This window comes from Petromyzon marinus, chromosome 38, assembly GCF_048934315.1.
Source record: "Petromyzon marinus isolate PM22_M1 ecotype Great Lakes invasive population chromosome 38, UKy_Petmar_22M1.pri1.0, whole genome shotgun sequence".
Classification (NCBI taxonomy): Eukaryota; Metazoa; Chordata; class Hyperoartia; order Petromyzontiformes; family Petromyzontidae; genus Petromyzon; species Petromyzon marinus.
The window spans coordinates 10,680,491-10,704,333 of record NC_133704.1 but is presented as its reverse complement, the minus strand read 5'-3'; the positions used below and the strand labels follow the sequence as shown (position 1 = coordinate 10,704,333).

The 23,843-nt window shown below is 46.0% G+C and overlaps 2 protein-coding genes across 2 annotated transcripts; one reads left to right on the top strand and one right to left on the bottom strand.

The window, feature by feature from the left end:
* Positions 1 to 730: 730 nt before the first annotated feature.
* Positions 731 to 10,529, top strand: IFT20 (intraflagellar transport 20). The gene is made up of 5 exons (XM_032967629.2): positions 731 to 748; positions 1,078 to 1,469; positions 6,528 to 6,613; positions 7,739 to 7,842; positions 8,656 to 10,529. Exons 2-5 carry the CDS (start codon positions 1,343 to 1,345, stop codon positions 8,735 to 8,737), a joined length of 399 nt encoding a protein of 132 aa, XP_032823520.1. The 5' UTR covers positions 731 to 748; positions 1,078 to 1,342; the 3' UTR covers positions 8,738 to 10,529.
* A 2,074-nt stretch (positions 10,530 to 12,603) lies between these two features.
* Positions 12,604 to 23,002, bottom strand: TMEM97 (transmembrane protein 97). Its single transcript, XM_032967630.2, has 3 exons — positions 22,790 to 23,002; positions 15,954 to 16,098; positions 12,604 to 14,724 (listed from the first exon to the last, which is right to left on the bottom strand). Exons 1-3 carry the CDS (start codon positions 22,904 to 22,906, stop codon positions 14,441 to 14,443), a joined length of 546 nt encoding a protein of 181 aa, XP_032823521.1. The 5' UTR covers positions 22,907 to 23,002; the 3' UTR covers positions 12,604 to 14,440.
* Positions 23,003 to 23,843: the final 841 nt, after the last annotated feature.

The window sequence follows — 23,843 nt, the reverse complement described above, 5'->3', positions numbered from 1 at the left end:
TGTACGTCAACAAGTTAGGCCATCTCCAATCTGTTTATGTAATATTCATAAAGGACCCTGTACTCGTTCTCTGTAGTGTTGACGTTAATTATAGCCGGGAAACTTGCTAAACGGGGTCATCCGTGGAACAAATTAAAACAAACCTAAAACATAGCACAAATAGATATAGGTCAGAAAGATACAGTTAAAGCGGATTGGAGGCTGCACTTGACACCATGGGGCTCGATGAGAATTCGCTTTTAAAAATTCTGATCACCAGTTTTTTAATTGGCATGTGAATATGTATCTTATAGTGCGCTATACAGTAACACAGCCTTTAATAATAGATTGAAACATCTAATAAGCTAAACATTTCGCTATACAGGACAGCATGATCCGTCGTGGCAAAGCTTCAGCGTGATGCATGTAGATGTTCCAAGTGCTTGTATTTCTACAGGGTTTTGGTGATGTGGCTCTGTTTTTTCGTGATTTGTTTACCTTTCCTGTACCTTACACGCCTATCGTGGGGTTTCTACTGTTGTCAAGTTTTGGCTTGACATCTGTTTAAAAAGAGCTTTATAGCTCATCGGATTCCTCCAGTCTAAATATGCAGGTGCTTCCCTCTACCAACATGGCCGCCAAGCTGACCCTCGACTGTGACGTCACCCTCACCACGTGCTGCCCCGACCGTGACCACGTGACCAAGGCGACACCCGCCCACAACCCCCCTCGGCTGCCTCGCCCGGGGCAGAACCATTTAAACGCGGGGGTGCGTTCACGTTTTTTGTTTGTTATTTACGAATAGCTATGAATTCGCAGTCGTTATATATTTTTAAAAATAAATATTTAAGCGTTTATATAAGAAGTATTAAATATAGCGCGAGCTATAAAAGCAACGAAAGCCCACGACGTAAAACCCGCACTTTATCGTTGACCCCGTAAAGTGGCCCAGTCCGCGTTGCGGGTGCACGGTGACTTGGTGACGTCGGGCGCATTGCATTCCACACAGCGGATACGCGCTGCGGGGGCGGGGCCGGGCTCCACGGGCCGCTTAACCGCGCTACCAAATTGAAAGCGGCGTCGTGCCCCGTTGCTTAGGAGTCCTGAGTTTGACCCCAGCGGAGGAGCCCCCGAGGGGAACGAAGAAGAGAGAGAGAGAGGAGGAGGAGGAGGGGGGCGAGAAGAGGTGAACGAAAGGAAGAGAAACAAGAGGCGGAGAAGGAGGCGTGACGAGACGAGGAGAACGAGGAGAAGGAGGACCAGTGGTGGTGGGGGAGAGGATTCGAGGAGGGAGACGAGGAGAAGAGGGCAGGAGAGGGAAGGACGACGACGACGACGAGGAGGAGGAAGAGGCGAGGGCGCGATGGGGGACGAGGTGCTGGCCAAGTCGGGCCTCCACTTCGACGAGCTGAGCAAGCTGCGGCTGCTGGAGCCCGAGGCGGCGCAACAGACGGGCGAGCTTCGCGAGGAGTGCAAGGAGTTCGTGCAGAGTGAGGAGGGGAATGATGAGGAGAAGGAGAATGATTAGGAGAATGATTAGGAGAATGAGGAGGAGAATGAGGAGAATGATGATGAAAATGAGAATGAGGAGAATGATGATGAAAATGAGAATGAGGAGAATGATGAGAATGAGGAGGAGAATAATGAGAATGATGATGAAAATGAGAATAAGGATAATGATGATGAGAAAGAGGAGAATGATGAGGGGGAGAATGATGAGAACGATGATGAGAATGAGGAGAATTATGAGGAGAACGATGATGATGAGAACGATGATGATGAGAACGATGATGATGAGAACGATGATGAGAATGATGAGAATGATGAGAACGATGATAACGATGAGGAGAATGAGGAGGAGAATGATGAGAATAATGAGGAGAACGATGATGATGAGAATGATGAGGAGAACGATGAGGAGGAGGCGGCGGCCCCCCCTTGCCGCATCTGTGTCCTTAGACAACTCAACAACATTCTCGGTCACACTATCGCCGACGTTTCGGGCATTGGACTTTTTTTGTGTTTCCATTGGAAGCGTTTTGCTGTACAACAACAACAAAATAACGTTTCGGGCCATGGCCCTTCGTAGCCGACGTTTAATGTGCGTATGTAAAGTTAAAGTTGCAGCCCTGCAATGACTTAACGCTCCTGCCGGCGAAAGGCCTCCACTGGAGGCATCTGCAGTGAGCCCCCTCTGTTAGAGGCTACCTTGGCCTACTCTTCCTTCCAGACCAGACGACTTTAAATAGGGAATATGTTACATTTTAGACAGTTTTATTGAGGGATGTGTTGAGTTAGTTGTTGTTGTTGCTGTGACTTGTGCACCACTGCATAAAACGTATTGTTGTATCTGTAGGTGGTTTACGTGTAAGAGCACAGCGCGTTAGGGGCCGTCCATAAATGACGTCACGCACCTGGGGGGGGGGGGTCAGACATTTGTGACGATGTGTGACGAGGGGGGGGGGGCGGTGTTTAAGAAATGTGACGTCACATCAAAATGCGCAACTTTAAATCAATATAGACAACACGTTTTACTTAATTAAATATACTTTTTAATAAATGTTTTCTCCTACAACATCAGAGTGCAGCGGCACATTAAATACGCACTACAATGAATAGTTTAAAGCAATTTGAAGCATGTTTTATTTTTTGGGGGGGGGGGCAGAGCATTGTGACGTCATATTTGAGGGGGGGGTCTGACTTTTTGTGACGCCGTGTAACGAGGGGGGTGGGGGTCAAAAATCGCGTGACGTCATTTATGGACGGCCCCTTACGTGTAAAACCCCTGGGAGAGAGGGACCTTGATGGAATCGCGTGCGTGTGCAGTGCCACGTAGGTTCGTTTCCATCGAAAGCATCCGTGAGAAATTGTGTTCCGCCGCAGAGGAAGGTCTCTCATCCAGCTGTGGATCGAACTTGACTCATGACAATGGCGATACGCATGAACGCCGTCGAAGGGCCAAAGCAGAAATCGGTGCCAACGAGGATTTAGCAGAAGTTTAGCAGTAACTGTCCCGGCTTATTTCCACCGCTAAAGAAGGGTGAATCGACAACTCGCTAGCTTTTACTTGGGTTATCGCGTCGTCCGCTGTTGTTGGCAATGAAAGTTATGACAGCTCAGGTGGCTCCGACTGACCGAGTGGACTGTCTGGTCTTGGCTCATTGTGTTTTTTGTATGTTAAGGGTGTGTTAGTGACGCTGCTACTGGTGCATGAGCACAATTAGATTAACAAACAAAATCCTTTAACACATTCGTCAATACCACGGTGGAATTGGCCCTCCAGCATAGCACATCTTTGTCACGAGGTGTGTTGAGTGTTTTTTTTTTAGAATAGGTTTTCCCCTTTTTTCTGGCAACAAAACAGCTGTGTTAAGGTGTTAAAACACCAAACTGAAACCTTTTACAAGGAATCATGTCTGCATTAACCACAGTACTTGTGGTCAGAATGCAAACAAAAACACTGATAATATACGCATTGTCCTTGAAACTGATTGGTCCACACCAGAGACAGCTTTCTTTTGAGCCTCGTCTCAAACGGTGTTAGACCAGAGGACGCCAAAAGGCCTTTTTGTATTGTGGTTAATGCAGACATGATTCTTTGTAAAAGGTTTCAGTTTGGTGTTTTAACATCTTAACACCTAAATTTGGATTTAAAGCTTTCGTGACTGCAGGGATTCATATTCTTGGTCCTTTCGGTAAAGTCACGTAGAAGGGAAACAATAAAATAATAAAAATTTTAAAAAATAAAATTCTCACGACGTTTCGACTACAACACAAGCAATCATCATCAGGTGATTGCTGTGATTTGCACACCTGATGATGATTGCTTGTGTTGCAGTCGAAACGTCGTGAGAATTGTATTGTTTTATATTTTTATGATTTTATTGTTTCCCTTCTACGTGACTTTACCGAAAGAACCAAGAATATCTTAACACCTGTTCTGTTACCAGAAAAAATGGGAAACCCGATTCTCATTTTTTGGAACTGGCAAAGGAGGTCCTATGATGTGTTGTTTTTTTGTGGTAAAATGATGGGTCTGCAAGGGGTGAGTAGCCAGAGCCGTTCTGTTTGTTATATTGGCTGTGGCAAGCGAGTGCAGCAGGTTGGCACAATAGGGGGTACAGCTGGTGCACCATCTCAGTCAGCCAACCCATGGCACCACCTGGGTCTGTCCCGAGACCTCCTGCACCTAGCCTGGCACAGCAGGGGGTACAGCTGGTGCATCTACCGGTCATCTCAGTTGGCCAACCGATGGCACCACCTGGGTCTGTCCCGAGACCTCCTGCACTTAGCCTGGCACAGCAGGGGGTACAGCTGGTCCATCTACCGGTCATCTCAGTCAGCCAACCCAAAGCACCTTCTGGGTCTGTCCCGAGACCTCCTGCATCTAGCCTGGCACAGCAGGGGGTACAGCTGGTCCATCTACCGGTCATCTCAGTTGGCGAACCCATGCCACCACCTGGGTCTGTCCCGAGACCTCCTGCACCTAGCCTGGCACAGCAGGGGGTACAGCTGGTGCATCTACCGGTCATCTTAGTCAGCCAACCCATGGCACCACCTGGGTCTGTCCCGAAACCTTCTCCTGTTAGCGAGCATTTGACACTTCACGTGGCAGCCTCAAAGTGCACCTGGCCTGGCACAGGCGCCGTCGTGACGTCACTGTCACTTACTGGTGAATATTGGTATTGGCAAGCGAGTGGCCTTGCAGCGTCCCTGTTGCCTGGCAATGCTACCGTGAAGAAGCTCGCCTGGCTTTGGATGTTGTCTCAATGCCATCACATGAGTAAAAATGTCAACTTGTAATGCGCTGCGCAGTATTCGTGCACTCTCTTAGAGAGGAACGAAACAGTTAGACTTCTCGACAAATCTGGCTGTCGCCTGATGAAGCTAGTTGTAATTACTGGCGAAACGTCATACTCAGATTGTAAATGTTGTGGCTTGGTTCTCCAACACACCGGCGTGCTGTACTAGTGACGAATTGGCACGTTCTGTTTACGTGACAAGCCTTTACTAGTTGGCTGTGTCGGGTGGTGGTGGGTTTTAACGACACTTTTATATATTTACTCGATATAACCCAAAAAAACCTCTATTATCGATGATATTGGTCGCAAAAGCCTCCGTGTTAAACCAACCAATGTCCTAAATAATATGGAGCCATGCTGTCTGCTTTGAAAACCCATCTCTTTTAAGTGGCCTTCCCTCTTTAGTTTGGTTGGTTGCCCCTGGTTCTGTTTTTGTTTCCAGCTTTTCATGCATTGCGCATTGGGATCCTAGGATGGAATGCGCATTATAAATTAGAATTATTATATTATTATAGTCTGGCTTCTTCACCCTGTAGCCTCTTACGTGTTTACTCCCTCTGCTAAACCATACACCCGTTTTCGCCCATGTTTTCTCCTTGTTTTTGTTGCCATGTTTTGTACATAGTCTTGGGATGTCGTTGTATTTAGCTGCCTTATAAATCCAAATTGTGTAGCGGTTTCTGAAGGTTCAATGTTAATCACAGATGCTCAGAGTCCCAGCTTTGGGAAACCAAATAGATTTTTTTTAAGATTGACATAAAATCCATAGGTGTGCACATGTTTATGGCACACACAGCTGCCAGGATATTTTATTGGCCTTTGCACCATTGCTTTGGCAAGACTGTGTGCTTTCCATGATACATTATGTGCTTAATAAGTGGCAGAAATTAGAAAATATGTGGCAGTCTATGTGTGTGTGCCAGCTGTGAAAGCCATATTTTACGATACACATTTTGTTGTTTACAGCTTTAGTTATAGATGCCTCTAAAATATTTAAAACAAATCTTACGATGTCCATGGATGGTTAATGAAAAAGTGTCGCATTCCATCTTGGAAATGACGTCCTTGATGTAAACAGGAGGATTAATTTACAGCATAATGTAAATTCTGCCTTGTGAAATAATAATTATAAGACTACCCTTAATTGTAGGGCGATTGTGCACATCTAAAAATTACAACTCAACCCATCATCCCTCCTGCGTGCATAATATTTGGCACCGTTTTGTAGAATCGCAACAGTGGTCATCTACTGGAGAGACACTCCATGGGAATGAAGTATTTCCATCACTGGCTCAATATCCCCCACTGCTCATCTCAAGCAAAGAGACTGACTCGGCAAAAGATGCAGTTAAGGAGCGCAGATAAGTAACCGTTTCGCGTAATGTGGCGAACATAGTTCTGTTTTTATGCGTTTGTGTGTTAGTGTAGCGGTTAGCGCACTGCGCTACAAACCCGGCACCCCGAGTTCGATTTCCGCTCACGCCCAACGCCAGTGACGATTATCTAAACAGGTGCTGGGCCTCCCCTAGGTCGACTCAGCCTCAAATGAGTGCCTGGTGCGGTGTGTAAACATCGCCACTAGGGAGACAAAGGCGGCCGGGCGTGATGTTGGCCACCCACCCCTTTCGCATGCCATGCCGGCCTTTATAGATGCTCGCTAACAGCACTTGCCCCTACAGTCTGTTAAGGCTATGCGGGGGGGGGGGTCTTTGTTTTGTGTGTGTCTCTTGTTGATTGTCATGGCAGAGATTGCGGAGTTTCAGGGAGTGGTGGGTGGCCTCATTGACATGGTGGATCAGCTGGCCAAGGAGGTTGAGAAAGAGATCATGAAGGTACAGAACAGTTTGTTTTCCTCCTGATGGTTATTTTTAAGCTTGTGATGATGTGCGCTCTATTTATTTCAATGAAAGGGGGATATGCTACAGACAGCAGAGTTGTGGAGCACTACAATGACATGAACATTTTTTTTTTGGTGCCAGCTTGTTCCAGAGCTGTTTTCATTAAAATGATTAGATTCTCTTTGGTAGAAACCGTTCATAGATTAATATAAAAAAGCTTTCTCTTTGTCATTTCCACATGTGCCAGGTGTCAAATCATTGTATACTTTCTGTATAAGTAGCATGAAAATGTAATATCTTTGGTCATCTACATTGAAGCACTTTGCCACAACATTTGCCTCAGGGCAGAACCATAGATCAAGCTTCCAAAGAAAATATCTTAAACGATTAATTTTATACAGCGTCGTTCATGCAAATTGCATCTCACATTCGCTAAGGAACCACATACAACTGGTGCCAATAATTCCTCTAGTTCTCTGTACATTAATATATTTACATGCAGGAGGAAACTGGAGCACCCACTAAAAACCGACCCATGCGAGGGGGCAACACTGTATCCCATGCAGACGGGACATGATATCAGCCCACACTTTAGTGTACTGCATTCTGCTGGCAGGCCAGGGCATTGCACCTCGATGCCCACGGGAAGGAAGTCTCGCAAAATGTTTCATCATTTGTCTCATCCACCAACCCTCGCTGCCTCCACAGTGCTGGATTTCAGACGTGCGCCATCACCGCCCAGCTTCATAACGTCTGATCCGACATTCATCCCCCTTCGCCTCCACACAGCACCACACTAGGAGCTGTGGAGCCATAAATTAGGGAAGGATGGTTGAGGTAGTTTCCCCTCTCCTTCATCAGCAGTGGTTTTTTTTTTAAGTGCCAACATCACTGGATGTAGTTTGCCTTTACGTCCACGATGTACTGAAGCACTAACGTAAGCATATACACTGCCCTGATCATCGCACATTTTCTCCACAAAGTTTATTGCCCTGGTGTGTGCTTAAAACAACAGGTTAAAAAATTGTTTTACCCCTTGCACTGGACTAATCACTGGGGCAATTCACGGTTAACGTTTAACAAATGACACGGGGGGGCCTGTGGTTACTTTGCTCGCAGGCGATTGGTGCACGGAACCAGCTCCAGTCGGTGGCCAAGCAGCGGGAAGCGCAGCAACAGCAGCTGCAGGCGCTCATCGCTGAGAAGCGCGTCCAGCTGGAGAGGTGAGCGCACGCGGCCCTGGGATCCTGCTCACGTCTCGTGCCGTGAACCAAGCGTCTCTTTATTGATTCAAGTCAAATAGATTATTATGCTCAGCGAAACGTGCATTCAGCCGCTTGTGGATGAGTTTTGATCTTATTTATGTGCTAGTTTGCCATCAGGATAACGGTCTGTACAAGACAAACTGTACAAATGGCACAAATGATAAGAGGACAATCTGTACAAGACATCATTCATGCTGGAATAAAATTGTCGCCCAAAGTCGTGCCAATTGAATTGTGGGGGTGAATGAGGGTGAATCGTTAAAAGCCTACTACATATGTCAATATTTAACATGTAACAGCTATGCTTTTTACTAAGTGTTGCAAGGCACATACATTCATTGGCACTGTTATTCTCATTACAGAAAGAAGAATACTATTGTGTAACAAACTTCAACCCAGATTCAGTATAACAAGTTCTACACAAAACAGCAAAGAAGATAAATAATTGACAAACCATCTCAACCCTGTTGATTTTTCACTTTGTAAAAAAATAAATACATTCGGTCTTGCAATGTGATCTTCATAATTTTGAGGTTTTGATGCTTTTGTATAGCGAGGAGTCATTCAGCAGTGTTTATATGCTCATATGTTGAAGTTTGTGATTCGTGGATGGTTTCAGGAGTAGCCTCAATAAATATCTAAATTACTACCAGTGAATGGCCTGCCATGCGATGTTCTGACGCAGTTTGCACGAGCGATTAATTCACTTGCACGGTCGGTCTTGTCTTCCACTGCTAATCTCTTGTTCACGTCCTCTCGTTTCACACACAGATACCGCATCCAGTACGAAGCTCTTCTTAAGGTGGAGGCCGAACAGAATGAGTTCATTGAGCAGTTTGTACTGCAGAAGTGATTTTCTTACCAGATGTGAAGGCAGGCTGCCAGCCAACAACACGTGTCTCTCGCCTTCAGCCACCTGTGGTGCCCTCCGCAACGTCATCGACTGATATCTTATGAATGCAATGGAGAGGGGCCACTCAGCCTCTCTCTCCCCCCACTTCATGTGAACACAGACTTCGATGGCAAATTTCTATGAATATCCCTTCCTGAAGCAGATCACACACCGATTTTATATATTGTACCTTTATTAATGCTTGTTGGGGAGAAAAAAACCCTTTATTATGAATATGGGTCACAAAAGCCTATGTGTCAAAAGCATCTGAAACAGCATGCTTGTTCTTAATTTCACCATTTTATTAATCACTTTATAATTGATTATGAAATATTTTAGAATGACTTCATTGTCCACATCTTTCATGACACCCGCGCACAGTGGTGCCCTCTTGTGGACAGCCTCTTTAAGCAGACAGGATGCAGTGTGTTTGATGGTGTCCATGCAGCACATTATATCAGCATCTGAGCTTGATTGGAACATTCAATAATTAATATACATTAGAACTCGAGTTACCTACATTCCAGTTATAAAAAAAAATATTTAATGTACTGTATTTTTATTATTGTATTTATGCATAAATGAAAGCTATCCTATTATCCTGTTAAATGACATTTCAGTGATTAAAACCTGCAACTTATTTGTGTATGTTGCTGCAGAAACGTATCTGGTTTAAAGTTATCTTGAGATGTGACCACCCACTGCTTGCTTTGCATTGGACCAATCAAAACCTGTTTATATTTCTCCTTTCCTTTTTAATTTAAAACAATTTCTTGAAAGACACACATGTATTTTAGCAGTTAAATGGCGATGACTTCATAAAAGATCGTGACTTGCTAAAAATAATGTACATTTCTAAAGGTTAATTTATGGCCTGGAATAGTTATTTTTCAAACAAGTCATGATACAGCTAGCTCACGAATATAAATATATACTCTCCAAACAGGAAGAGATACATTAATGCGTGACTTGTTTGATCGATTTACGATTTGAAAGTCTCAATGTTTTAGAATGTGCACGAGCAAAATCCTTTTTGTTATTCAACAGTCTGAATGCGATGTGTTAAAACAAGTGGCTATAAACGGAGTGATTCTGCGGCCCATGAAACAGCGTCTCTTCCTTCGCTAAGGTGCGGTCCATCTTTCCGCAAGGGCAAGTCTTTTCGGTGTTCTATTTAAACGTACGTTTCATACACGTAAACGCCTTCAATGTTAATGGACCAACTGCAGACAGCCGTGTAACAAAAAGGTCCAACTAGAAAGAGAGGGACTAATGCATAGACACGGTGGTAACGGTGTTGCATTCATCCTAACGCTTGAATGTCAAGGCCACCCTGGCTTGCTGTGGTACAAGTGAAGTAAAATGACAGTATTTCTCATCGATATTCACATATCGGAAAGAGCTGTTATGCTATATTATATTATACGCCTGGACTGTCAGTGTTTGGCTTAGAAATACATTTTTTGTCAACAATGTACGGTATAATTCACAGAATATTTCCTTGCCAATTCCAGACATTGTGTTGTTCAGCTGGAACGGGGTGTGAATGGTTGGTAATGGGTGGATTGAACAAATGAAAACATTTCGGTTGAAGTGGAACTCTTAAAAAGCTCTGAGAATCCAGGTAACTGTAATTTAGCTTTATTGCCTTTGATATTGCTTACATATTTTTGTGACTTGTTTACAATATTACAATCTACAAGCATGTTTTTTTGTGCGTAAAAAAATAAACTATTTTAATCACATTTCACAACTTTAGCATGGTTCATTATTTAAAGATATCTTGGTTCTTTCGGTAAAGTCACCACGTAGAATGGAAATAAAATAAAACAATAAAATAACATTCTCACAACGTTTTGGCCACAACACAAGTAGCCTTCTTCAGGGGAAGGAACAGAACTGTCGGGACGACAGCTCTTCAATGAACACTGCTAAGCTTGGCAGCGTCTTTTAAGCTGCGTGGGAGGAGCAGAGCGCCTTGACAAAGGAGTTTCCATTCTATGTGGTAACTTTACCGAAAGAACCAAGAAGATGAATCCCTGCAGTCACGAAAGCTTTAAATCGAAATTTATTTAAAGATAATCGTGAACTGGATGAACCAGTTATATTCCGTCATGCCTGTATTTAAGTAAAATTTCAAGGTGCATTTACAAATGGAGTGGTGGCGCAACGATTAGCGCACCATGTACTGGGCCCAGCTACCAGAATTCGTTTTCCGGCCACCAGTGGCGATTTGATGTAAGGCACATTTAGTTGAACCCTTAATTTCATGATGGGGTTTTTCTTCAGTCCAGTCTTTGGTGATCGAACTTTGGCGGGCCATCAACTAATTCGATTTCAGAATTCGGCTTCATCGTGGACGGCTGAAACATACAAAAAACGAACCCATATTCTCAGTGGTATATTGCCTTAGTCTTGGACACGGCCATTCAACCTCTGCGGTACAAAAATAAACACCAGGACGTGTCATGAAAAGTAGAATAACTTACCGTTAAGGGAGAAGAGGGGGGGGGGGAGATACGTGTACACGCATTGTCTTGAGTCGTGCGTTACTGCACAACGAAATACAATCCGTCACTTTTAATGTCTCTGGGTAGACTTCGCAGATTTTTCTAGGATGGCTACTTGGGAGGGCGATCTTAGTGGAAGCCAGGACGAGTGGTAACTTTGTAGCCCAAATTGCCTCCCGAGATATCCGGCGTAGCTTTCCTTTCATGGACGTTTCGTGCCCTCTGCTGATACCAATGGGAACATTAAACGTGATGTATGCACGTTTGTACCTGCGCTGAACTTCTTTCGCACCGTACGTAGCCCGACCGTGCGAATCGGAGGTGTTGACATCAAGGCTTGTCGCAGCCACCTTGAGGTGGTTCGGTATTGGTTTACAATTGTACACCCCGGTGTAGCTCTAAAACGGCCGTACATTCCACAACCACCGGACTGTTATTCACATTATTTATACATTTTGTGTATGTCAATCCACTGCTGGACGAGGGCCTCCCCCGCGTCGTTATTTAACCATACTTCACCGTGCTTATCGGTGTGGCTGAGCGAGGCCGAGAAAGAACAGCAGACGTTAAAGTGAAGGACAGCGGAATGTATTTGCCACACTGCCCTCTGTTGCCCACCACATAGTCCCCCGCCGCCTATAACACCTGCTGTGTATCAAGCAAGCAATTTCCAGGCTCAGCTCTTGCTTGCCTTCTGGCGATGTGGCCACATGCGTGCGTTATTTGGGCATAGGCGCACATCTTCGTAGTCATATTAATTTTTACCATGCTTGCCGTGAATGAACGGACGCGTTATGCACTACGGGCGTCGGGGCGTGGTGGAACACGTCTTCATCCCAGTACTTGTGCGCACGATGCGTGGATCGTGAAGATTTATAAACCTTCACAGCTTGCTGGCCTGCCATGGTCGCAGGCCAGCAAGCCGAGTTCGTTTAAAAATATCAATATTGGCTTCCCTAAGCGCCTTAAAATGTATCTTCCAATAAACCACTTGCCATTTCTGCTCAAGTGCTCAGGGAACTTAACTCCACCTCAATACCCAGCCACTGTTAGCACGTGTATTCGTTTGCAGACTTTAATTAGAGCTTGGACTATTTTTTAAACGATCTCGTGAAAAATACCCCTTGTAGTTACGTTTCTCAAGTAACTTGGAAACATAGTTGAGAGTTTTCCCTCGCAACTATTCTTTTTTATCCGATTAGTTGAGCAATTGAACTGAAAATCAGTAATAGATTACTAATTCAGATAGCCCAGCTCTTACGTTTCACGAATTCAGATGTAATGGTCATGTGAACATTGGCATAACACACTTTTAAATCTGCTCAATCACATTTTTTTATTTTTATAAAGAAAATTCGCAATTATAAGGAAATTAAATTAATCACATGAAAAATAATCACAAAAAGGAAATTATATCAGTGGGCCCACATTACTTTGTAGGAAAAGCATCCATAGCATGTTCCCGAAGCTTGATGTTTACAAAGATTCCAAACCAACATTAATGCGGTAATGCTTATTTTGCAAATGGCTCAACATAAAGGTATCCTACAACAACAAGAAGAGACATTGAACCACCTCCCCCCCCATATTCTTGATTCTTTCGGTAAAGTCACGTGGATAGAAAACAAAAATCAAAAAGCCCACGACGTTTCGATCGCAACACAAGCGGTCTTCTTCAGGTGGAGAGAAAAGAGGGGGCAAGCCTCCCCTCAGGCGTGGTCAATCAACAGTGACGCGACATTGCGATTCGATTTAATCATTTGTCCACATTTTTACCATCAATTGTGGTAGCCACATCTACGCCTCTATATAAGGAACTAAACAGGTGGACTTCTCCACAAATCTGGTTGTCGCCTGATGAAGCGAGTTGTAATTACTGGCGAAACGTCGTACTCAAGATTGTAAATGTTGTGGCTTGGCTCTCCAACACAATTGCCACGTTCTGTTACCGTGACAACCCTTACTAGTTGGCTGTGTCGGGTGGTGGCGGGTTTTAACGACACATTGATATATTTACGCGATCAAACCCACAAAAAAAAAACCTCTATTATGCAGTTGCATTCTCGTATTGTCTAGAATTCTGTCCTCCAGCTAAAATGTGAGAGTACACCATCTGCACATATACTCGAATTTACCAAGTCCTTTTTTTTTACTTTGTAAAAGCTTGTATATTCTAGATGTCACCACCACCGCTCTCCGTGACGGAAACATTCATAACTATCCAGATCACACAATTGAAAATGTTTCAATGTAAGCAATGTGCCAATTGGCGAAAGATGCGCGCCATTCCAAGTTGGAGCATGCAAATCCACGGCAGAGACAGTTTTACCTCTATCACCACCATGTGGAGTGCTCCTCATGCACCTCCTTGGTGGAGCGGACACCTCGATGTGCAAAGGACGAGTTACACGACCGACCGGGGCTTGGAATTTATATTTTTTCCGACAATTTGGCGATTTCTAACATTACCTCCAACTGTACCCAGCCCCAAGTTGAGACATTTACTGGGTGTAGTTGAGCCGACATTTATTGGTATTGAGTTTTGGACAAATCAGCATGTTGATGGTGGTAATGACTAGCACATTGCTGCATAGAGAGGTAATGGATCTATGCCCGTGCCTTACACTCGCCGACTACATGTTGGCTTATACGACGTGTTCATGTTCACCACCGGGTACATATTGTTCACGAACAAGGTAAAGGTGCAATCCTGCAATTGCTTGCTGGCGGAAGGGCCTCCCCTCATAGGCGCTTTAGAGAAACCACCGAGAGGGTACATTTGCAAACTCTTCCACGCTAGATATACGTCTTGGAAGAGGTGGGAGTATCGACACTTTACTCAATTCATACGCGACCCCCCCATCGACTGTGGTGTATCCATTTATATTTCTGAGTGAACCAAGGTGGGGTGACGATTTAAGAAACTTGCTCATTATTTAAACTGCCGCACTGGGAGATTGTACCGGCGACTTCTGCATTGCAAATGCAGCGAGCCATCCATTGCACCATGGCGCTATCCCACAGTTCATTTTATGCTTACATGAAAACAATTTCAACGTGCAATTGGGCTAGCGGGTTACATTACAAAACGGGGGGCCAGGAGCTTTAAAGGATTTTTTCTTTGCGCTGTCCGCACGCATCACATCGAGCCAAATCACTTCTTCTTTTGTTTGGCGGATAAGGCGATGGAGGCGGGTGGGCCGGCGTAGGTGCTGCTCAGGCACATGGTGGCGATGATCAGCAGTGGGATGAGCAGGTAGGGCAGATACACGGCAACCAGGGAGAGGCGCTCGTGCATGGTGCTGGGGCCCGCAACGCCCTTGGTGCCCGGGGGCACCGTGAAATCGTGTAGAAGCACGTGCGAGAGGATGGGCAGGAGCGAGGTGGTAACGTGGCTCGCGTAGATGATGGCCGGGATGCGGATCCAGCGGCGGCCGCCTGGAGGGAGAACACCGGCACAGCACAGCACGCGCACAAGTGTGGTCGCAACGCCTTCTATTCGCTTGCAAACAAACGATATAGATTTACATTTGTTTATGCTGGTTAAGGGCTATGAACAGGACATGAGCGCCACTTCGGCGCGCATCGTTGTGCATTGTTAATTGCACTCAACACTAAAAACACATGCATTAGCCTTTCTTTGTCTGGCTCTCCATCTGTCCCGTTGCACTGGCTCACGGTAACTCTTGTAACAATGTTCCAATGTGAACAAAACTTGAGTATACCGTTGTGTTGTAACTAGAGACCTACCCTCAAGAAAACTAGCCAAATTGATCAGGGTTGCCCAAAACTTGAAGATGTAAACCATGCAAAAAGTACGATTTAAAAGTATTCATTACGCATTGTGATCGGACCACTAATCCTTTGGCTTCTGTGCTGCTAAATAAATGATTAAATACTTCCAAGACAAATTCATTTTGGAAAGCATTACATAATCCCCGCATAAGCATGAATTTTATTCCTTGTTTTTGTATGGCCTTGAAATTTTACTCCAGAAAATGCTATGAGTTGGGCTCTTTTGTTTAAATTGAATATTTACAACCACAGAATGTGGAGTTATTATCATATGATAGCAACTTCACAGCTCATTAAGTGGTTCGAGTGCCTGTTTTCTTTCTTGAAAAAAAATGTTTAAAACTGTGTTATGCATGCAAAATTCCACTTCATAGACCCTATTGCATTTTTTTTTAAAGCAAAGTATACTTGTCAAATATATGCATGGGTGATATTCATGAAAAACATTAATTCACGAATACTAACCAAATAAAAAACGATCAGTAATACATGATGATATTCCACTTCAGATGCTACCAATGTTCTGTTCTGGGACATAGACTAAGCAAAAGGATGCCACAGTGGCGAGATGTTAACTACCTCGCCTGGTATACAGGAGGCTGTGGGTTCGATTCTGACCCCTGATGCCCGCTGTGTATTTGGAGTTTGCATGTTTCCCTCCCCTGGTCGCGTGGATTTTTCCCTCCACATTTATAATCATAAATGTCATAAATGTCCCCACAATGAGCCATTTCGTCAGGCTATCGTTTGTGGCCGGGTCACTTCTGGAAAAGGAGCTATATAGCTAAGTGGGCCTTACCTGGCAAAATGGAAAAAAATATTTGATTGTAGTTTACAATCATGTGGATGGACAATGTTGTGTGTTCGCTCACCCTTGTAGAAGGCATAAGTGGCAATGGGAAAGAAGGGCAGCTGCAGGAAGACCTCGGAGTAGATGAAGGCGTAGAACCAAGTCGGTGGATTGGCCATGAGGGAGTCCTTGAATTTCTGAATATACCACTTCATTGGATCGCTCAGCTGAAAATCAGACAGACGTGCAACCACCGAACAAAATAAAATTTTAAAGAACCCTTTTTAACCGCGTAGACTGTTGGGGCAAGTGCTAATCGCGAGCAACCTCGCAAGGCCAGTAGGGCACACCAGTGGATGGTCTGTATCAGGACTGTATGGTTTTCTCGCTTCAGTTTTGCTGTTCATAAGTCACTAATATTAGGCCGAGTCAAACTAGGGCAGGGGTCGGTAACCTGCGGCTCCGCAGACGCATTTGGCTCTTTAAAGAACCGCATTGCGGCTCTTCAAATATTGAGGTTTTTTTGACTGAATAAAAAAAAAAGGCTCTACTTGTTATTTTGGTTGCCGACCCCTGACCATGGGAGTCCAGTTTAACATTGAAGGTCAGTTTACCATGGGAGTCCAGTTTACCGTGGGAGTCCAGTTTACCGTGGGAGTCCAGTTTACCATGGGAGTCCAGTTTAACATTGAAGGTCAGTTTACCATGGGAGTCCAGTTTACCATGGGAGTCCAGTTTACCATGGGAGTCCAGTTTAACATTGAAGGTCGGTTTACCATGGGAGTCCAGTTTACCATGGGAGTCCAGTTTAACATTGAAGGTCAGTTTACCATGGGAGTCCAGTTTACCATGGGAGTCCAGTTTACCATGGGAGTCCAGTTTACCATGGGGGAGTCCAGTTTAACATTGAAGGTCGGTTTACCATGGGAGTCCAGTTTACCATGGGAGTCCAGTTTAACATTGAAGGTCAGTTTACCATGGGAGTCCAGTTTACCATGGGAGTCCAGTTTACCATGGGAGTCCAGTTTAACATTGAAGGTCGGTTTACCATGGGAGTCCAGTTTAACATTGAAGGTCGGTTTACCATGGGAGTCCAGTTTAACATTGAAGGTCAGTTTACCATGGGAGTCCAGTTTACCATGGGAGTTCATTTTAACATTGAAGGTCAGTTTACCATGGGAGTCCAGTTTACCATGGGAGTCCAGTTTAACATTGAAGGTCAGTTTACCATGGGAGTCCAGTTTACCATGGGAGTCCAGTTTAACATTGAAGGTCAGTTTACCATGGGAGTCCAGTTTACCATGGGAGTCCAGTTTAACATTGAAGGTCAGTTTACCATGGGAGTCCAGTTTACCATGGGAGTCCAGTTTAACATTGAAGGTCAGTTTACCATGGGAGTCCAGTTTACCATGGGAGTCCAGTTTAACATTGAAGGTCAGTTTACCATGGGAGTCCAGTTTACCGTGGGAGCCCAGTTTACCATGGGAGTCCAGTTTACCATGGGAGTCCAGTTTAACATTGAAGGTCAGTTTACCATGGGAGTCCAGTTTACCATGGGAGTCCAGTTTAACATTGAAGGTCAGTTTACCATGGGAGTCCAGTTTACCGTGGGAGCCCAGTTTACCGTGGGAGCCCAGTTTACCATGGGAGTCCAGTTTACCATGGGAGTCCAGTTTAACATTGAAGGTCAGTTTACCATGGGAGTCCAGTTTACCATGGGAGTCCAGTTTAACATTGAAGGTCAGTTTACCATGGGAGTCCAGTTTACCATGGGAGTCCAGTTTAACATTGAAGGTCAGTTTACCATGGGAGTCCAGTTTACCATGGGAGTCCAGTTTAACATTGAAGGTCAGTTTACCATGGGAGTCCAGTTTACCATGGGAGTCCAGTTTAACATTGAAGGTCAGTTTACCATGGGAGTCCAGTTTACCATGGGAGTCCAGTTTACCATGGGCAGGGGTTGGCATCCTGCGGCTCCAGGGCTTCATGCAGCTCTTTAAGGACTGCTTCATGATGTTATTTTTCAAGGAACCACTGTCTCTCGTGTTCACCAAACATATTGCGGCTCTTTAAATGAGTCTTTTTTTACCAAATTTGAAAAAAATGCCTCTTCTTGCTATTGTTCGCTGGTCACTGACCAAGGGGAAGCTCAGCATAGGTTCCGATACCGCTTGCCATCGTAAACGTTAGTCATGGCCACAGGTGTGGCATGTCCGCCCGCCTCTTGTTGCAGAGGTTCACGGTTCGATTCCAGCGGCCGCTATGATTAATACTACGAGCAGCCCGCTTCACAGTGGACGTTCAAAGATCCCCTGACGTCGTTCGCAAAAAGGGTCGGCCACGGTGTGCCGGCGTCAGGGTCCACAAAGGCCCACAAATTACTCAATTGAGATGACGCATAACAATCACTGATACCTACTGGCAGAGTAATGCCCTAGTTCAGTCACTTTTGCAAATGAGACTGTTGAGTACATACCATACGGCATGCGTAAAATCTGCCATGCTGGCGATTTGGGCACGTTCCAAAACTCTGGCAACAAAACGGAAACCTTTTTACGAGGATTAATGTCTGCATTAACAACAATACCTGCAGTCAAAATGCAAACAAAAAACATACTATAATAATATATGCATTGTCCTTGAAACTGATTGGTCCACACCAAGGGACGGCTTTCTTTTGAGCCTCGACCCAGTTGGTGCTCGACCACATGACGCCAGAAGGCATACAGCTCAAAGACAATGCACTATCAAAGTAATGAGGGCTCGGGGTGAGCATCTACATCATTAGACCTCCTTTGCCAGTACCAAAATGTAATAATAGGTTTTTCCCCTTTTTTCTGGCAACAAAACTGAAACCTTTCCTACAAATGATGTAGATGCTCACCCCGAGACGAGAGAGACAGAGAGAGAGATGGACAGAGAGAGACAGAGAGAGACGAGAAAGACAGAGAGAAATGAGAAAGACAGAGAGAGATGAGACGGACAGAGAGAGACAGACAGAGAGAGACAGACAGAGAGAGACAGACAGAGAGAGACAGACAGAGAGAGACGGACAGAGAGAGACGAGAAAGACAGAGAGAGACAGAGAGATAGTGAGGGAAAAAAGTATTTGATCCCCTGGTGATTTTGTACGTTTGCCCACTGACAAAGAAATGATCAGTCTATAATTTTAATGGTAGGTTTATTTGAACAGTGAGAGACAGAATAACAACAAAAAAATCCAGAAAAACGCATGTCAAAAATGTTATAAATTGATGTGCATTTTGATGAGGGAAATAAGTATTTGACCCCCTTTCAATCAGAAAGATTTCTGGCTCCCAGGTGTCTTTTATACAGGTAACGAGCTGAGATTAGCACACTCTTAAAGGGAGTGCTCCTAATCTCAGCTTGTTACCTATATAAAAGACACCTGTCCACAGAAGCAATCAATCAGATTCCAAACTCTCCACCATGGCCAAGACCAAAGAGCTCTTCAAGGATGTCAGGGACAAGATTGTAGACCTACACAAGGCTGGAATGGGCTACAAGACCATTGCCAAGCAGCTTGGTGAGAACGTGACAACAGTTGGTGCGATTATTCGCAAATGGAAGAAACACAAAAGAACTGTCAATCTCCCTCGGCCTGGGGCTCCATGCAAGATCTCACCTCGTGGAGTTGCAATGATCATGAGAACGGTGAGGAATCAGCCCAGAACTACACGGGAGGATCTTGTCAATGATCTCAAGGCAGCTGGGACCATAGTCACCAATAAAACAATTGGTAACACACTACGCCGTGAAGGACTTCAATCTTGCAGTGCCCACAAGGTCCCCCTGCTTAAGAAAGCACATATACATGCCCGTCTGAAGTTTGCCAATGAACATCTAAATGATTCAGAGGACAACTGGGTGAAAGTGCTGTGGGGTCAGATGAGACCAAAATGGAGCTCTTTGGCATCAACTCAACTCGCCATGTTTGGAAGAGGAGGAATGCTGCCTAAGACCCAAAGAACACCATCCCCACCGTCAAACATGGAGGTTGAAACATTGTGCTTTGGGGGAGTTTTTTCTGATAAGGGGACAGGACAACTTGACCGCATCAAAGGGACGATGGACGGGGCCATGTACCGACAAATCTTGGGTGAGAACCTCCTTCCCTCAGCCAGGGCATTGAAAATGGGTCGTGGATGGGTATTCCAGCATGACAATGACCCAAAACACACGGCCAAGGCAACAAAGGAGTGGCTCAAGAAGAAGCACATTAAGGTCCTGGAGTGGCCTAGCCAGTCTCCAGACCTTAATCCCATAGAAAATCTGTGGAGGGAGCTGAAGGTTCGAGTTGCCAAACGTCAGCTTCGAAACCTTAATGACTGGGAGAAGATCTGCAAAGAGTGGGACAAAATCCCTCCTGAGATGTGTGCAAACCTAGTGGCCAACTACAAGAAACGTCTGACCTCTGTGATTGCCAACAAGGGTTTTGCCATCATGTACTAAGTCATGTTTTGCAGAGGGGTCAAATACTTATTTCCCTCGTTAAAATGCAAATCAATTTCTAATATTTTTGACACGCGTTTTTCTGTTTTTTGTTGTTGTTATTCTGTCTCTCACTGTTCAAATAAACCTACCATTAAAATTACAGACTGATCATTTCTTTGTCAGTAGGCAAACGTACAAAATCAGCAGGTGATCAAATACTTTTTTCCCTCACTGTATAAGATCGCGGGGTTGTTATCTCTGGTGCCACGGGCGGTTTCATCCCGAGCGACCCCGAGAGCCCCCACGCGATCTCACGGTGCCAGGGTCACGCTGCGTTGGCTTGGGGGGGGGGGGGGGAGCTTGCAGTCTTGAAAACGGGTTTGTTTATTTTTCACTTTACACGGTCCAAGATTCGCACGCATTTCAAAAAAATTTGAACCGGTTTTGAAACGCTAAACGCATCCTTTTTTATAAGGTGGGGGGTGGAGGGGTGGATAGGAGGGGGATGGGTGGTGGAAGGGGGGATAGGGGATGGGGAATTGGGGGTGAAGAGGGGGGGATGGGAGGGGGTGTGAAGAGGGGAGGGGATGGGAGGGGGGGTGTGAAGAGGGGAGGGGGTGTGAAGAGGGGGCGGATGGGAGGGGGGGATGGGAGGGGGTGTGAAGAGGTGGGGGGTGTGAAGAGGTGGGGGGGGGTCATTCGGAAAAATACCAAAAAGTTTTGGGTTCGGTTTGGCGCGCGCTCGGGGACCACGGTCAAGAGAACCGGTTAAAACCGGTTCCACACTCCGGTTTTCGGTTCGATTCCCTCACTGTTGCACGGCTGCCTCTCGTGTCTGTGGGTGACGATGTAAATGCATGACGATGTCCTCGGATGACGGTGTCCTCAGATGACGATGTCCTCAGATGACGGTGTCTGCGGATGACGGTGTCTATGGGATGACGATGCCTATGGGATGAAGATGCCTATGGGATGACGTTGTCTATGGGATGACGGTGACTATGGGATGACGTTGACTATGGGATGACGTTGTCTATGGGATGCCGGTGTCTATGGGATGACGTTGTCTATGGGATGACGTTGTCTATGGGATGAGGGTGACTATGGGATGACGATGCATATGGGATGACGTTGTCTATGGGATTACGGTAACTATGGGATGACGGTGTCTATGGGATGACGATGCCTATGGGATGGTGTCTATGGGATGACGATGTATATGGGATGACGATGCATATGGGATGACGGTGACTATGGGATGACGATGCTTATGGGATGACGATGCATATGGGATGACGGTGACTATGGGATGACGATGCATATGGGATAAGGGCGACTATGGGATGACGATGCATATGGGATGACGGTGACTATGGGATGACGATGCATATGGGATGACGGTGACTATGGGATGACGATGCATATGGGATGACGATGCATATGGGATGATGGTGCCTATGGGATGACGGTGACTATGGGATGAGGGTGACTATGGGATGACGGTGACTATTGGATGACGATGCTTATGGGATGACGGTGACTATGGGATGACGATGACTATGGGATAAGGGTGACTATGGGATGACGATGCCCCGCATGGCCGACGATTCGCCTGGCGAGGAGTCGTCCATGTCTGACCACGAAGACGCCCAGGTGGGACTCAGCAGCTCAGGTACCTCGCTGTCTCTCTGTCGCTCTCTCTGTCTCCCTCTCTCTGTCTCCCTCTCTCTGTCTCCCTCTCTCTGTCTCCCTCTCTCTGTCTCTCTGTCTCCCTCTCTCTCTGTCTCCGTCTCTCTGTCTCCGTCTCTCTGTCTCCGTCTCTCTGTCTCCGTCTCTCTGTCTCTCTCTCTGTCTCTCTCTCTGTCTCCGTCTCTCTGTCTCCGTCTCTCTCTCTGTCTCTCTGTCTCCCTCTCTCTGTCTCTCTGTCTCCCTCTCTCTGTCTCCCTCTCTCTGTCTCTCTGTCTCCCTCTCTCTGTCTCTCTGTCTCCCTCTCTCTCTGTCTCTCTCTCTGTCTCCCTCTCTCTGTCTCCCTCTCTCTGTCTCCCTCTCTCTGTCTCCCTCTCTCTGTCTCCCTCTCTCTGTCTCCCTCTCGTTGTCTCCCTCTCTCTGTCTCCCTCTCTCTCTCTGTCTCTGTCTCCCTCTCTCTGTCTCCCTCTCTCTGTCTCCCTCTCTCTGTCTCCCTCCCTCTCTCTCCCTCTCTTTGTCTCCCTCTCTGTCTCTCTCCGGTGTAGTCGGCACTTTGCTTCATTCATCATTTAGTTGTTTTAATGCTTCGCTTTATGTAACCCCCCCCCTCCTTTTTAAATGAAAGATTTAACAAAAGATTTCCCGCTCTGCTCTCCTTACCCCTGCCCTCTCTCTCTCTCTACGCCTATGTAATATTTGTAATTTAATTTGTTTTACTACAAGTGCTGCATCTGCACCCTCTGCCTCTCCTCCCTCCGTCTGTGTCGAGTCTCTCACCAGCGGCGGCAACGAGCCCTTGGGCAGCAGCGCCTGCGAGTCGAAGAGCAGCGTGATGGGGATGTGAGACGCGAAGTAGAAGACGAAGAGCAGCTCCAGCACTCGCAGCGCCGCCATCGCTTCACGCTCACTCGCCAAAAGAGCGGGGGGGAAGGGGAAGACACCCCGCGGATCGATCCGCAGCGACGGCGATTCCGGTGTCACGATTCCCTCCCCCCACCCACTAACACCTGACCAAGGCGAGCTAAGTGGGGGGGGGGTGGTGTCATACCCCGCGGATCGATCCAAGCGACGGCGATTCCGGTGCCACGATTTTACCTCTCTCCCCACCACCTGGCCAGGGCGGGCTCGGTGTGAGGGGGGGGGTGACACCCCATCGGATCGATCCAAGCGACGGCGATTTTACTCCCCCCCCGTCGCGATTCCTCTCGTCGCGATTCCACGCGTTGCTTGCTGCTGCTGATGCAGAGGTCGGCGCTGTTTGATGTTCACGCGAAAGAGTTGTTCAATATTGTAGGGTTTTGTTGGGTGGGTAATATATTGCTTAATGTATGCCCATACAGGTCACCACACGTCAATGGGGATTAGGTGGCCATCCATAAATGACGTCACGCACCTGGGGGGGGGGGGGGTCAGACATTTGTGACGATGTGTGACGAAGGGTTTGAGAAATGTGACGTCACATCAAAATGCACAACTTTAAATAAATATAGAATTGTTGTAACAACACTAATAAACAACACTAATTGTTATAACAACACTCCTACAACATCAGAGTGCAGCGCCACATTAAATACGCACTACAATGACAATAGTTTAAAGCGATTTGAAGCATGTTTTATATTTTGTTTGGGGGAGGGGGGGCAGAGCTTTGTGACGTCATATTTGAGGGGGGTCTGACTTTGTGTGACGCCGTGGGACGAGGGGTGGGGGGGTGACAAATCGTCCAAAATCGCGTGACGTCATTTATGGACGGCCCCTTAGGCAAGAACAGGTACTGCTATTTTAGTGCACACAGACGACAGGAGGTACATGAACAATGTCCGTGCATGAT

What these genes read in the sequence shown, in the direction of transcription:
- IFT20 (XM_032967629.2), top strand. Translation starts at nt 1,343, where the DNA reads ATGGGGGACGAGGTGCTGGCCAAGTCGGGCCTCCACTTCGACGAGCTG. An exon ending in GTGCAAGGAGTTCGTGCAGA is followed by an intron (nt 1,470 to 6,527) that starts GTGAGGAGGGGA and finishes TTGTCATGGCAG; the next exon opens with AGATTGCGGAGTTTCAGGGA. An exon ending in AAGCGCGTCCAGCTGGAGAG is followed by an intron (nt 7,843 to 8,655) that starts GTGAGCGCACGC and finishes TTTCACACACAG; the next exon opens with ATACCGCATCCAGTACGAAG.
- TMEM97 (XM_032967630.2), bottom strand. Translation starts at nt 22,906, where the DNA reads ATGGCGGCGCTGCGAGTGCTGGAGCTGCTCTTCGTCTTCTACTTCGCG. An exon ending in AGGGCTCGTTGCCGCCGCTG is followed by an intron (nt 16,099 to 22,789) that starts GTGAGAGACTCG and finishes TCTGATTTTCAG; the next exon opens with CTGAGCGATCCAATGAAGTG. An exon ending in CACTTATGCCTTCTACAAGG is followed by an intron (nt 14,725 to 15,953) that starts GTGAGCGAACAC and finishes TTCTCCCTCCAG; the next exon opens with GCGGCCGCCGCTGGATCCGC.